This window comes from Monomorium pharaonis, chromosome 2, assembly GCF_013373865.1.
Source record: "Monomorium pharaonis isolate MP-MQ-018 chromosome 2, ASM1337386v2, whole genome shotgun sequence".
NCBI classification, from domain to species: domain Eukaryota; kingdom Metazoa; phylum Arthropoda; class Insecta; order Hymenoptera; family Formicidae; genus Monomorium; species Monomorium pharaonis.
Genome location: NC_050468.1, coordinates 27,997,148 through 28,010,848, shown reverse-complemented (window position 1 = coordinate 28,010,848; position 13,701 = coordinate 27,997,148). Strand labels below are relative to the sequence as shown.

Sequence of the window (13,701 nt, the reverse complement as noted above, 5' to 3'; positions counted from 1 at the left end):
TCGTGTGGCCGACGGCGCCGCGAGGAGATCCCATGGATGATCGAGGACTTGGACGCCATCGAGCCGGCACCGCTAGAATCGCAAAGAACGCCGACGAAGCTCTGTAACTGTGGGGAAGTCGAATTTACCGCTTATAAAGAACGCGGCTCTTTCCTCAGAGTACGCAGCACCGAGGTGACATGGAGCACCAGCGGCTATTTGTCACCCGACGAAGCAATCTGGGATCTGAGGAGGCGCACCAGCGAAGGTACAGAGTTCCGCTGGGAGCTCCATACCTCGACCACCGACTTAGATATCGCCAGGAAAACGAAGTGCAGCTGCCACAGTTTGACGCCAGGACAGAAGAAGTCGGAGGGCGTGCATCGCGGCGATCTCAGGAAGCACCACAGTGCGGAGGGGGACAAGTGGTCGGTGGAAAATCTGCTGACACCGATGCACGACTTGAGGAAGCACAGCAGCGACGACACCAGATTCGCGAGAGAGGCCAAATGGTTACAGGTGCCGGACGTAATGCCAAATCCAAAACCCAGGTGCACTTGTCCCAAAGTGAAGACACCGCCGCCCGCGTCACCAGTGGAAGTGAAGAAAGAGCCACAGGAGAAAGAGCCGGAAAAGCCGCCGCAGAAGCCGCCGCAGAAGGAGGAAAAGAAACTGCATTACTCGAAATCGCTAACACCCGAAGAACCGGCCGTGACATGGGAGAAACCGGAGGTAAAGAGGCAAGCTAGCGAGGATCCGAGAGCCGCCAGAGGAAAGAAGGATCGACCCAAATTGGAGCGCTCCGCTCAGGTGAGGAGCGAAAGTTCGAGAAAATGGGGCTTCAGTCACAAAGAGAAAAAAGATAAAGAAAAAGAAAAGGTCAGTCCGGTAGCGACTAAGAAGTCCTTACGAGCAAGGTGGGCTATGAAACAGCACGTCTCTTTGCCCGCCGAGAAAAAGGTGTCGAAGTGGTACAGAAGCATGGATGAACCCAAAAGTAAGAGTCTACGCGAACGGCCCAAGTACAGCATACGCAGGAGCATGTCGCCGGAGCCAGATCCACGGCAGATGAGCAAGCTGGAGAACAGAATTGTACGGCGTCTGATTTCGCCAGAGATCAGCATCACCAGCACCAAGTGGGCACCATACGAGGACTCGTCGCCACTACCGACGATCGGAATGAAGAAGCGTGATAAGCAAAAGCACATCAGCGATATCAAGTGGACACCGTACGATGAGTCACCGAGCGACATCCCGGTCGAGGTAATCGACGACAAAAAGTGGTCACCCTTCGAAAATGTCACGCCTACGCACTGTCCGCCTCTGGAACCGGTGACGCCCAGCAAAAGCGACGACGAGGAATTCCGGTGGAAGATTCTCAATCAGATCGCGCCGTTCCCGCTCTATCAGGGTGGCTGGAAGGACGAATCGCCGGAGAAGACACCGCCGAAGAAGATCATGACCACGTCGGATGATGACTTGTCGTCGCCGGTCTGGTCACCGAGGGTGCCCACCACGCCCACCGCCAAGCGGAAAAGTATCATAAAGCCGGAATACTCGCCGGAGTATGTCTCGCCGGTGCGCAGGTCTGGCAAGTCCAAGCTCGTCCGGAAGGGTGCGTTCCGGAAGGGAGGACGGTCATCACTCCCCTGGAGTCCTTTGGAGGACAAACTGCCCCCCCAGGCCGGCCCTCCCCCGCCGACGGTAATAGTACGCGCTGCTAGCGAGGAGACTAAACGACAGAGGCCCCAGCTGACCAGATCCACGGCCCTGCTGGACGTGCCGAAGCATATAGACGCAACGAAAAGATCATTGAGCGAAGAGGGGCCGCGCATGCATCCTCGCGAACGTCCCAAACCACCCGGTAGAACTCGCAGCGAGGAAGTGTCCAAGTACGACGATCCTTGGGTCAAGGCCGAATCTTCCGAGCTGCGTGAGTACGTTACGACGGTATAACGATTGCTTCCATAAGGCGTCGGTTAGGTATCCCATCGGCAGTGAACATCGGCACTGGCTTCCTTAATTTATAATCGACGCGCTTATCACAAGCAGCTCAACAAATACAGCAAGATATATAAATGGAGAATTGTGTACAGTTTTCAAAGAAATATTATTATTTTCTATTATCCATTACTACGATTTTATAAAGAGTTAATGAATAACAATACAACTCAACAGAGGTCTCAGACTAAAATAACATTAAAATTGGGGTTCAAACAGTTGTTCGGAGAGGGAGGCGTTCCGTAACACACGGCGGCTCGGTTGTCCTCGCAAGGGCCTCAAGAAGAGCATAATCTTCGAAACCACCTAAAAGACGAGACGGCAGGGCGCAACTAGTCGAGATGAAGGTTTACGGGGTCAAACCAGAGAGGCAGGGAGGAAGATTCTAACCTACACGATCGCGCTCGCACGGGCGCCGAAAACTTCGTTGGCCTACACGAAGACTACAATGGAAAATACCAAAAAAAAAAAGAAGAAAAGAAAACGAAGTAACTTCGAATTCCTTTTTCGGCATGCGACGGTCATTTTCACAGGAAAGGCGAATCGGAAGTTCCCAGGAACGAGTGGAAGTCGAGGCGAGGGTTTAAGGACTGATTATTATTATTAAATTAGCGTTAATATATACGTGTGCGTTTCGCGTCGCGCTCGTGGAGAAACGGAGGTGCTCCTCCTCGGAGCGCGGCGCCTGAATGTTTTTCAGCTCAAAACGAGAGAAACGTAGGATCGCGCCCGACCGAACGGACACCCGGGCAGAGAATCACGAAACTCTGCACGGGGTGCAGAGTGGAGACAGTAGAGATACCAGGGGTGCCGTCCGGCGGGCGCGAACGAGACGATTCACGGTAGGGCGTTGATTGATAGTTATATAACGTAATTAGTAACGTAATGCTAAAACGATTAAAGTACCGATTAGAGAATAATAATAATAATAATAATGACATGAATCTCTATAGCGTAAGTGTGATTTCGCGTGATTCCGCGGAAGAGAGAATGCTCTGCCGCGAAGGATGAGAAAGCTCGAAGATCACACACACACACACACACACACACACACACACACACACACACACACACACACACACACACACATCCACACCCACAAACACACACACACACACACACACAGAGTGCGTCCGACGTGGATCGAGCGATCTGCCTCAATCGCGTGGACGCGCGCAGACAAGTAATGCATAAGCATAATATAAATTTGTATATGTACGTACCCCGTACGTATACGCGTTACTATATAATATTTGTAAGTCGCGTTCGAGCGACAAGTACATAAGAAAGAGAGGAGATAGAGGGAAAAATTGAAGGGAGGAAGGATAAAAATAAAAAAAGGAAATTGCGGAGATGCGATTCGCGAGCGCATCGTGATCAGGGGATTGGCCTCGTTCCAGGGGCAATGCGGATCCCCTCAAGGGTGATTTCGCTCGATCGAGAAATTGTCGGGGCTCGACGAGATTACGACTCTTCGTTACACGTTCATATCTGTCTCTTTTTTTTTTTGTTCCTGTTCTTTCTTTTCGTGCGTTACATATCGGCGTGGCGAGATCGTTGGATCGCGCGCGAATTGCGCGCTTTGATCCAGATTCGCGGCGATCGATTTCGTTCGTTGTTCGGGGCGACGATCCGGCGGTCGTGACGTGGAAAAAAAAGAAGGAGAAAAACGAACGCCGCTGGGCTACGTAGCCCCCCCCCCCGTGTGCCGGTGCGTGCAATATTAATTAAGGATTCGAAGCGTCGGTGGACAACCGCGTGAATATACGGGGTACTAAAGGGACAGGGAGAGAAAAAAAAATCACAAGGTGGAGAAGACCGACAGGGTGTGTTCACGGGGGAGAAGGGGAGGGGGGCGACCGAGCTGATCGCGTATACTGGATCGTTTCTCTTCCCTTCGTCCTCGACATGTATAGTTCGTTTTCGTGCGTGCTACTCGCTCTTCATTTTTTGCGCTCGCGCGTGAAGGACGTTTCGTCGCTCTCGCCTTCGACACGGGACACTCCCCGCAAGTTTCCCCCGTCGCTCTACTCACACGCCACTCCCCCCCCCCCTCCTGCCGCCGCCCATCCTTTGCGTCCGTGATCTTTTCTATATTGTGCGTGTGTGAACGCGATATGGCTCAGTGTTCTGCGCGCGGCTGATATTAACTGTGTATAGCATAATGCATAGGGGAATTCTCTATAGGTACGTCGTCCATGAGCGGGCACCGTTAACGGGGAGGCCGCCCCCGCGCGTATTAAGGGCGCATTAGTCGCGCTCGAGTGCGCTCGAGTGACGACGCTGATTAGAAGACCACCACCACCACCACCACCACCACTACCACTACCACACTATCACCACCCAGGCCACCTTCCTCCCCTCGTTGACGAACACGTCCGATCTCGTGTTGCGCGAACGACCGTCGTTTAGCTGATAATTCTTTTTTTAGGATAACTTCGCGTGTAATTAGCGCGAAGCCGCGTGAACGCTCATGCCCAGTTAGCTTATTTCGTCTAAGCACCTTGCCGCTCTTTCTCTCTCGATGCACCCTCTCGACACGCGCCTCAACCCCCTCAACCCCCTCCGGCAGCTTTCGTCCCCTTCTAGTCTCATCGATCGTAGTACGTAGGAACGTTCGTTCCCGGAACGCAATCGATGACGAGCGATTAGTGATATTATGATTAGCGATATGATAGAAGTTAATTCGAGTTAACTCGTATAGCGAAATTGTTCACGGCAAGAGCCGTTAGGTTCGCGTTTGCTCTTGTACTCCGTTCGCCTCATCTCGCCTCCTTTCGAACGTCACGAGATCGAGCGTAATCGTCAAGCGAACTGGGACGTGTCCCCGTGCGTTTCCCCCGAGGACGAAGCGTTGCTGCGTAAGAATTTAATGTTCATTAAAGAAAAAATTGCCGTGGTAGTTGCGTTCTAGGTTTACTAACGAAGCTCTTCAACTGCAAGAATTCTCTCGGACCGTAAGGATGATAATCCGAGATGATGGCCGTACTATTATTACTGTTATTATTATTTCGTGACAAAATCGATATCGTACAGCCGCGATTCTTGTTTCGTAATGGGAAACGCACGGGATCGCGAAAGAGAAAGAGAGAAAACACGACGCATTCGAGCGAACGCGAAAAAGCCGGTGGAAGAAGAGGGGGTGACGTGCGGCCGCTGCAATCTGCAGAAGCCGTCGCGAGCACCCCCCGTATTAACATCCCTCCCCCCTCCCCTATGTGGGTAAGGGGGTAAATGCGAGAGAAGCTAAGTGTGTAACGACGCCGAGGAGGCCGGGGCGTCGCGTCGCGTCGCGTGGCTGCCGCTTGCATTGTACGCGTACGTGTGTACACGCATTATACGCTACATAGCCGATTCGTTTCTCCACAAATTACACACGTATACATATAAAAAATATATATATATATATAAAATATAAATATATATAATATATATATAGTTTTCTCCCTTCTCGTAGCGCATACACATAGCAATTTATTACATCATTGCGTACTGTACGATATTATACATAGCATAAAAGGTTGAAAAAGAAGAAACGAAACTACGTCGTGTACCCCACTATCCACCAAAGGGACGCGCGCACGGCCGTCGGCGGATAGTCGTATATACAAATACATATACATATTATGTACGACACGGACACGCGTTCGTTCGAATAATGAAGCGGGATGATTTAGGGCACGTATGTGCGCTGAGAGGACGCTATTACAGTATAAAAACAAACCTGTATCCGTGCTGCCATTAGCATTAAAGCGGGAGAACGAAGGTGCAGTGAGGTGTGAGGACAAGCCAAAGTATATAGTTAACGAAAAAAATACACACGAATTTATGTCCACGAGAAGACGTACACACTTATACGTATGGAGAGTGAGAGAGAGGGAGAGAGAGAGAGAAAATGAGAAAATGAGAGAGAGAGAAAGGGAGAGGAAAATGAGAGCGCGAGAGCGAGAAAGAGAGAGAGAGAAAGAGAAAATGATATATCTGTATACAAGCGCACGCATACTCGCATACATACGCTTGGTTGCGTAAATCCGTGTAAACAATAAAAATATGGCGAACGAGAGAGAGACTTTCGCAAGCGCCTCTTCTTTTGCTTTCTACGCAAAGCAGAAGAAAAAAGACAGGCAAAATGGACTTGGATTTGGCAAATCATTTTTTCTTCGCCTCAAAAGCTGCGTTTTCAATGGAAAAACAAAAAAAAAATTTCTCGTGACCCTTCGAAATTCGAATTCACTTGCGTAAAGAAATTACGAAAGGAAATCGCGTCACCGTCGAAGCGTTACGAGTTAAAAATTATTAGAAACAGACGAACGGTTCACCACGCGCGATTCTTTACGCTCGCTTGTATTTTCCTTGAGCTTACACGTATACGGAGTTTCGCGATTAAGTATGCAAATACCAATCGACGACAGTTGATAGGCATTTTAATCCCCTCCCCCTACCCCGGGGTGAATTCGTTTTCTGCGGCGCATATGAGAATAAGTTTAGGGATCTCTTCATGTTGAATAATTAGCAGTCTCATCCTATGTATCGTATAATCGAGAGATCAAGCGGCCGTGAGCAGTACGATATTTAGCAGTTAAAAGACACCAGAAAACTATATAAAGTCGAATAAGCGGAACCTGAGTTAATTGTACGATAATTCGTAGCATGTACTGTATTTCGGATTAGGTGATCGATCTGTTGTCTGAGTTCCCGTGCTATATTGTTACGTTTGCGCGCCTATTAGTATCATTCCTCTTCTTCTCTCACACACGACATTATTAGCATATTTATTAAGATTATTGTAAGTATGTGCTCTCTAACGCGATATTACATTATGATAATGTGAGACTTGTTTCTAGTCCGGTTCTCCAAATCTCGTTAATTATTCTGTCGGTACTCGGTACTCAATTCCCCCGTCCCTTCCTCCTCCCCCCCCCTCCCTCTCCCCCCTTGTTCCCAATCGTAATGATTTGTCAAACGGTACGACGCGTCGCGAGATGCGTAGATCTCGCGTATAGAAAGGTGCATCCTCTGTGCAACAAATACAGTATACAATCCGTAAATATGAGGTCAATGTTGATTTGTTTAAATAAATGTAAGTTTGAAAACCCATCTGGCATTTTATTCACGCAAAGCACGCTTATTTACGTCTTGCATAATTTACAAGCAATTCTAACTTTTAGGTAATTATATGTACATTTTATATCTAAACCTTCTTAACTTCAATGATATGCAAATTGTATATATGTGTGTGTGTGTACACACTCACACACACACACACAAACACTGAGAAAAAAATGTTAATTTGACTAAATTTTTCAACTAGATTAAATTTTTTCAGTTCAAGTATTTATGCAATTAACTTAAATACATAAAATACATGAACTTCAATTTAAATATTTATATATTTAACTAAAATACACAAATAGTTAAATTAAAGAAATTTAATTAAGTAGAAAAATTTAGTCAAATCCACAACTTTTTTCTCAATGTATACACGTATAATTTACATTATATTTAAAAAAGAAATAATATCCAATAAATTCAAGCTCTTTTTTATTAAATTGTTAATTGTATAAATAATTGTGGCTACTACACAATTAAACTTGTTACTAATGTATTTTTTTATTTAAAGTATCTACTACAGACAGCACCATGTCCAAAATCAGGTCATCTAAAAAATATCTTTCAGATATTCTTAAATCGTCTTGTGTCCTTTATCTTGAATATGCGTGCGCTGTCTGAGTACCTAATAAATATCGCAATGGTTTACTCATCATAATAAATAAATTATAATTATTTATAATTAGTAACAATTTTTATTAGTAAAAATAAAATATCCTTTTGTATACTTAGAACAGTGAAAGTAAATTTCTCTTTATGATCAATTCAAAATATAAATACAAACTTACTGGGCCTAAAATGTTCTCGATTATTTTAATCGAAAACATTTTATGTCCATTTTCAACTAATAAATTAACTTTGATCTCAATTTAACTTATTCTTTTTCTAATTCTTAACTATAGTGTAATCCCATGCTCCCTTATAGGAACAATAATAATGTACAATTAAAACTGAGATAAAAAGTTCACAAAAAATTAGCATAGCTAGCAAATGAGCATAGCAGTTCTAATACTCTTTTATTAAATTTCTTTGAATCGGTTTTATACAATTAAAAATTGTTTACAAGATCAAAATTTGCACAAAAATGAAGAAAGCAAAGAGAGATTTTATGTCAATAACAAAAACATTGACACTTAAAAATTAAAAAAAAACTGTTTATTAATTTAATTTAATTGTATATATTGCTTCCCAGATAGCCAAATGTCTTGATGTTGCAGTTATGTTGCCAAAAATCGTTGTAGTAACTAATTTAGACTCGGAACAAGGTAAGACAGCATTGTCTGTTAGGTTGAATTCATATGAATTCTATTTTTAACAATGCAAATTGATAGTAAGATGTCAGCGTTAATTTATTATCAATTATTTGTTGTTGCCATGTTGCTGTTATATCGCAAACAGTATAATGTATTATTATTGCTGACCGTTTTCTTTTTTTAAATGTCTTCAACCGATTGCACATATAAGTAATCATTTTGCTGAATTCGTTATGTATTTTATTTCGATGTCAACAAATGTATAGCAAATCTATAACAACACATGCAATGCATTATATAGTTTGCTCAAAATACTATGTCATGCTTGGTTATCTGGGTTTCTTTATTTTTATGCATACTTTGACTGTGTAAAAGAATTTAAAATTCTATAAAACCAATTCAAAGATATTTTCTAATAAAAAATGTTGATGATTAACTTTAGGATCTTCTTAATTGCATCCCTAATCTAGATATTTTCTAATAAAAAATGTTGGTGATTAGCTTTAGGATTTCCTTTTGCATCCTTAATCTATATTGATGTAAGTAATAAAAATTAGGCTCAAGTTTCCCCATTTAATTTAAAATACATACTTATTTAACTAATCATATCAATAGAATAATTTGTTTTATATAAAAAAAAACCTTCGGTTAAACTAATTGTAAGTTCTGGAATTTAGCAAAAACTATACAAAAAAAATTATAGTAGAATAAATTTTGTTGATAAATACGCAAATTATAGTGTCTATATATTATCTACTCTCAATTGACTTTACATCTCGTATATCTGGGGTATAATTGATAAATTTGTAACAGTCGATAAAATAATGTGCCGACTATACAATTGTCACCGTCGATAAGAGCGATTTCTCATTCGTATTTGATAATATTTAGAGGTTATGTTATTAAACAGAACGATGTGTCAAAATGGCCGATCTCAATAAAGAGCTGAACGAGTATCTCCTCAGTAGTAAAAATGAAAAGCAATATAAAATCGCCATTCCATCGGTAACGATATCGAAAACAAACTTTGGAAAATGGTTCGGAAAAAGTACTAACGAAACGGAGGAGGACGTAGGATGGGTTCAAAGATCGCAGAGAGAATGTTGTCCTGCTATGGTAGTGCATCTCATAACCTTAACGAACTAATAGATGATTAGATTGTTAATATTAAAATTTTTACTAAATCCAAAAAGCATTAATATAAACAGCGATATGAAACGACTTGATTTCCAAGATTTAAAGCAATATTTGTCGCTTAAGTTCTAATTTAATTGATTAACTTGTCAAGTAATATTTTGTAACTATGGATAGAACTTTCTATTAATTTATTATTTCGAACGTAAAAAGAAAGATTAAATTAAAATAATAAATTACACATCGGAAATCAATTCTGCTAATTTAATCAGTTGATTAAATAAATTGAAATATAAAATTGAAATCAATCTTATTTATGTGTGCATTGTTTAATATTTTTTAAAGTTTCCTAAGTTTTCTGTTTGAAGTATTTCTAGTATCTGTGAATTCAAATTTAATCAATCTTTGTTTAATAAATTTATAAATATTATCCAGTATAACAACAAAAAAGTCACTTAACACTATTATTTTTACATTAAATACAGTTTATATCAATAAATTTTCACATGAAATATATTTTTATTCCAATAGACGAGAACACATAGACTCATATCCTTTGCTGTGTGTTTTCTTCTGGGACTATTATGCTTCTGTCTATCAGCAATGTATTTTCCCGTTTTATTACTTAAAGCAAGAAAATTTGCTATGCTTTATTCCTTAGGAAGTCTCTTCTTTTTGATGAGGTACATATGTATATATTTAAGAAGTAGCATGAGAAGAATTTTTAACTACATTTTTCTAACAAAAAGATTTCTTGCAGCTTTTACTTTTTATGGGGATCAAGTTATATGAAGTCATTATTTCTAGCTGAGAAGAAATACTTTACCATGTTGTACTTTGCAACATTAATAGGCACGCTCTATTCTGCTCTGCATTTGCAGTCGACTCCTTTGACAGTATTGTGCTCTATTTTCCAGTTAATAGCTATGTTATCCTTTCTAATAAGTCACATACCAGGAGGTACAACTGGTCTCATGTTCTTTACGAGAATGTTCCGATCATCTGTAAAATCAAGTTTACCTGTGTAATGATATTATTATGCTTAGGACATTTTTTAACATTTTCTAATAAAAACAGCAATATTCAATCTCTTGCAAAAATTTTTTAAAGTCAAAGTTCATATTAAAAAGAAATGAAGCTATCAAATAGATTATTATAAACTCTAATTACCATTAATGCTCATGTTAAAAAGAAATAAGGTATTGAATGGTCAGTAATTTAAAATCTATTTACCTTTATTAAAATTAGTACAAGAAAGACTGAATCCACACAATATATTGTTTGATATATACAATATAGAATTTATTATATGCTAATCTGATATCATGCAATTGTAAAAATATAGTAACTATTTTTGTTAATGTTTTTTATTACTCGAAATCAACTGAATTGTATTATTTATATTAGTAAATACAATTCTATTTACTAGTATAAGTATTTATTTAATTAATAGTGCAAAAAGGGTTAATTCTTGTATATAATGTGTAATAAAAAAATATAAAAATATAAAAAAATATAATTATATATTTATACATCGTATTTTTTCTTTTTATAATTAGATTTGTCATAATTTATTTCTCTCAAATATTTTGCTAAAAATACAAAAACTAATTATTATAAAATATTAATTATATATATGCATAATTTTGCAGAAATATTGTTAGACATTTATCTTGTAGCTTTAAAGATTGAAATTTATTTTTTAATTACTTGATTTTGTTGAGAGCAGATAACCTTGGTTAACAATTTTTTAATATGAAAATAAGACAAATAGTCACTAGCATATCTCACGGATTAGAATTATTTGTACATTTTTAACAATAATGCAATTTCTTAATCTCCAGTATTACAATTTATTTTATTTATAATTTATACCTAGGGATTTACATTTTTCCTCCTTGTCTCCACATATTAAAAGATTTTTCTACTCGAAATTTCTGCATACACGAAATATTAAAATCATACCCAGATCTTTTGCTCGATGGATAATTACGCGCTGTAATCCACCAAACTGTCGAAAACTTCTACTTTTTTTTAAATTTAGTTGCTTTATATCGTGTCTTATTTGGTATTATACGTTTTATTTTTAATGATAAATAGTTAGGTCCGTCATCTTTCTTTCTTTTTAATGTATTTGTCTGTTTTGTTGAATTTGTATTATCATTGATTAACTGTTTATCACAAGACCGATATGTTTCTGTATTTTCAATTTTTGTTCTTTCATGTATTTCTTCCTTGACGATATTTGTATATCTCTCAGTTTTCGATATACTTGCATAATTTTTATCATTAGTAAAATCCAGATCGCTGCCTAAAGCGATAAATTCATTCAATGTTTGCGAAATTTGAGAATTTTGATTGAATGTTGGTGGTATAAAAGCTCTTTCGTCTCCTGAAGACCTATATTTATACACGTCTGTAAATATTACAACAGGTTTTTCTGACCTAGGAATATTTGACTTTGTGTCAGAATCCATGCCTACGATTTTCATTTCACACTCTGTGCTTTCATCAGGCATTTTATCAGGTATTTCGAGTTTACAATGTTGCAACATACATTCAGGTACTTCAAAATCTTTAAAAGCCTCTGCTATTGATTTATATAATGAATGGCAAACGCTATCTGGACACTTCATTATCTCTTGCTGTGAAAATAATAAAATTTTTATAATATCTGTGAAAATTTATACCATTTCAAAATGACAATATAATTGTACCTTTAGACCAAGAACTGTTGCAGGAAATTTCAGCTTTTCTAACGTAACTGCTTTCAGAATAGGTAGCAGAAGAATAGGTATTTTCTTGTTCACTGCCATAGTGATAATATGTTTTATTAACAAAGGTGGTTCAACATTAGCATCTATTAAAACACAACATACGTTATTCTTCTCTAAGGCTCGAGTGACTTCATTGATACCTATTATCATAAATTTCCTAAAATCATTTATAAATCAGATAAAATAACTGAATTTCAAGCTACATGATGACTGCATTCAATAGAAACAGCTTTGCAATTAGTGTAAACTTTTTTTATATGATTGGTTTATACAATTAGATTCAACAGAATCAATCATTAAAGGATCTTAACACAACGGTTGCAAAGATACTTGGTCTGCTGCATACGGTGTAAAGGATGCTTACAGAACATCTGGCTTTGGAGGTGCCTGTTCATATATTTTTTTCTTAGCCAAGAAACGCTCTTTTTTTGTCATAGTTTTTAAGTCTTTTTGCACATCTTTAGAAATTCTGGTATTGAATCGTTTGATTGATGGCAATATCCTATAAAACATTTTCACAAATAATTAAATATATCTTTCAAAAATATCCATCTTTCAAAATCATACTTACATATTCAATGTTGTCACCAACTCCGGATATTTAGCTACACTGATGACAGGCCTGAAAAAACATTTTGCAAAAATGAGCTAAAACTACAATCATCTTTATAATAATGCATGTAAATAAATATTTATCTTTCATTAAATATTTAATAGTATTAAATCAAATTATGAAAATCGAATAGAAAAATAATTTAAAATTAATAAAATGTAAAAATACCAGAAATTTGGATAAGGTTGTGCCAAAACATTTTTAAACTTGGCAGGACCCTTCTTTTTGGCTGACAAGCTGTGCCTCTCCTGATTCTTCGTTAACACTGGCGTGGCCATGTCAATATAATCATATACTTGTTGAAATTTCTCAAAATGCTGCAATACGTAAAGGTTATGTACTAGAAGTAATCTTCAAGAGTTTCGGGTATACGATAGAAATATTCTTTAGAACCTACTAATAGATCTATTCGTATCGCTTAAAAGTTTCAAAAGTTTTTGCATTTAAAACGAAATAAATATAAACAAAAAACCTGGCATTTTATTCCCTCTCCATCGAGCGTACGTTCTGAAATGCGCATAGAACGTGATAGAACTGGATAAAACGCATAGGTCCGTATTTAGAACGCGCTAACAAAAATGTTAGCGCGTTGTTATCCAATAGAAGAATCTGTATTATAAAAAACAGATTTTTCTATTGGATAACAACGCGCTAACATTTTCGTTAACGCATTCTGAATACGGGCCATAGACTGCATTACATATTTAAACCAATCATATTACATTTGATGTTTTTAATCAGGGGCTCAATTCTTGAATTTATTCGCAAGAGAAACGTATGCGCAAATACCCACTCCAACAGAAAAGTTGCAAGTTTATTGGTTAAAAGCCATACG

General features: G+C 38.7%; 3 protein-coding genes across 5 annotated transcripts; 2 read left to right on the top strand and 1 right to left on the bottom strand.

Annotated features, from left to right (window-relative positions):
• Nucleotides 1–4: 4 nt before the first annotated feature.
• LOC105829939 (pollen-specific leucine-rich repeat extensin-like protein 1) lies at nt 5–7,077 on the top strand. The gene is made up of 2 exons (XM_012669024.3): nt 5–1,912; nt 2,200–7,077. The coding sequence occupies exons 1-2, from the start codon at nt 37–39 to the stop codon at nt 2,271–2,273; spliced, it is 1,950 nt and encodes a 649-aa protein (XP_012524478.2). The 5' UTR covers nt 5–36; the 3' UTR covers nt 2,274–7,077.
• A 366-nt stretch (nt 7,078–7,443) lies between these two features.
• LOC105837221 (protein transport protein SFT2) lies at nt 7,444–11,006 on the top strand. Its single transcript, XM_012681806.3, has 3 exons — nt 7,444–9,458; nt 10,008–10,159; nt 10,237–11,006. Exons 1-3 carry the CDS (start codon nt 9,267–9,269, stop codon nt 10,502–10,504), a joined length of 612 nt encoding a protein of 203 aa, XP_012537260.1. The 5' UTR covers nt 7,444–9,266; the 3' UTR covers nt 10,505–11,006.
• LOC105837220 lies at nt 9,727–13,498 on the bottom strand. Of its 3 annotated transcripts, none has more exons than XM_012681803.3 (7): nt 13,339–13,498; nt 13,035–13,183; nt 12,825–12,875; nt 12,618–12,755; nt 12,194–12,410; nt 11,352–12,121; nt 9,727–10,478 (listed from the first exon to the last, which is right to left on the bottom strand). In XM_012681803.3, the coding sequence occupies exons 1-6, from the start codon at nt 13,384–13,386 to the stop codon at nt 11,501–11,503; spliced, it is 1,224 nt and encodes a 407-aa protein (XP_012537257.1). In that variant the 5' UTR covers nt 13,387–13,498; the 3' UTR covers nt 9,727–10,478; nt 11,352–11,500. The 3 variants fall into 3 exon arrangements, with proteins under 3 accessions (XP_012537257.1, XP_028047797.1, XP_012537259.1); XM_028191996.2 differs by having other exon boundaries at nt 11,442–12,121; XM_012681805.3 differs by having other exon boundaries at nt 13,264–13,466.
• Nucleotides 13,499–13,701: the final 203 nt, after the last annotated feature.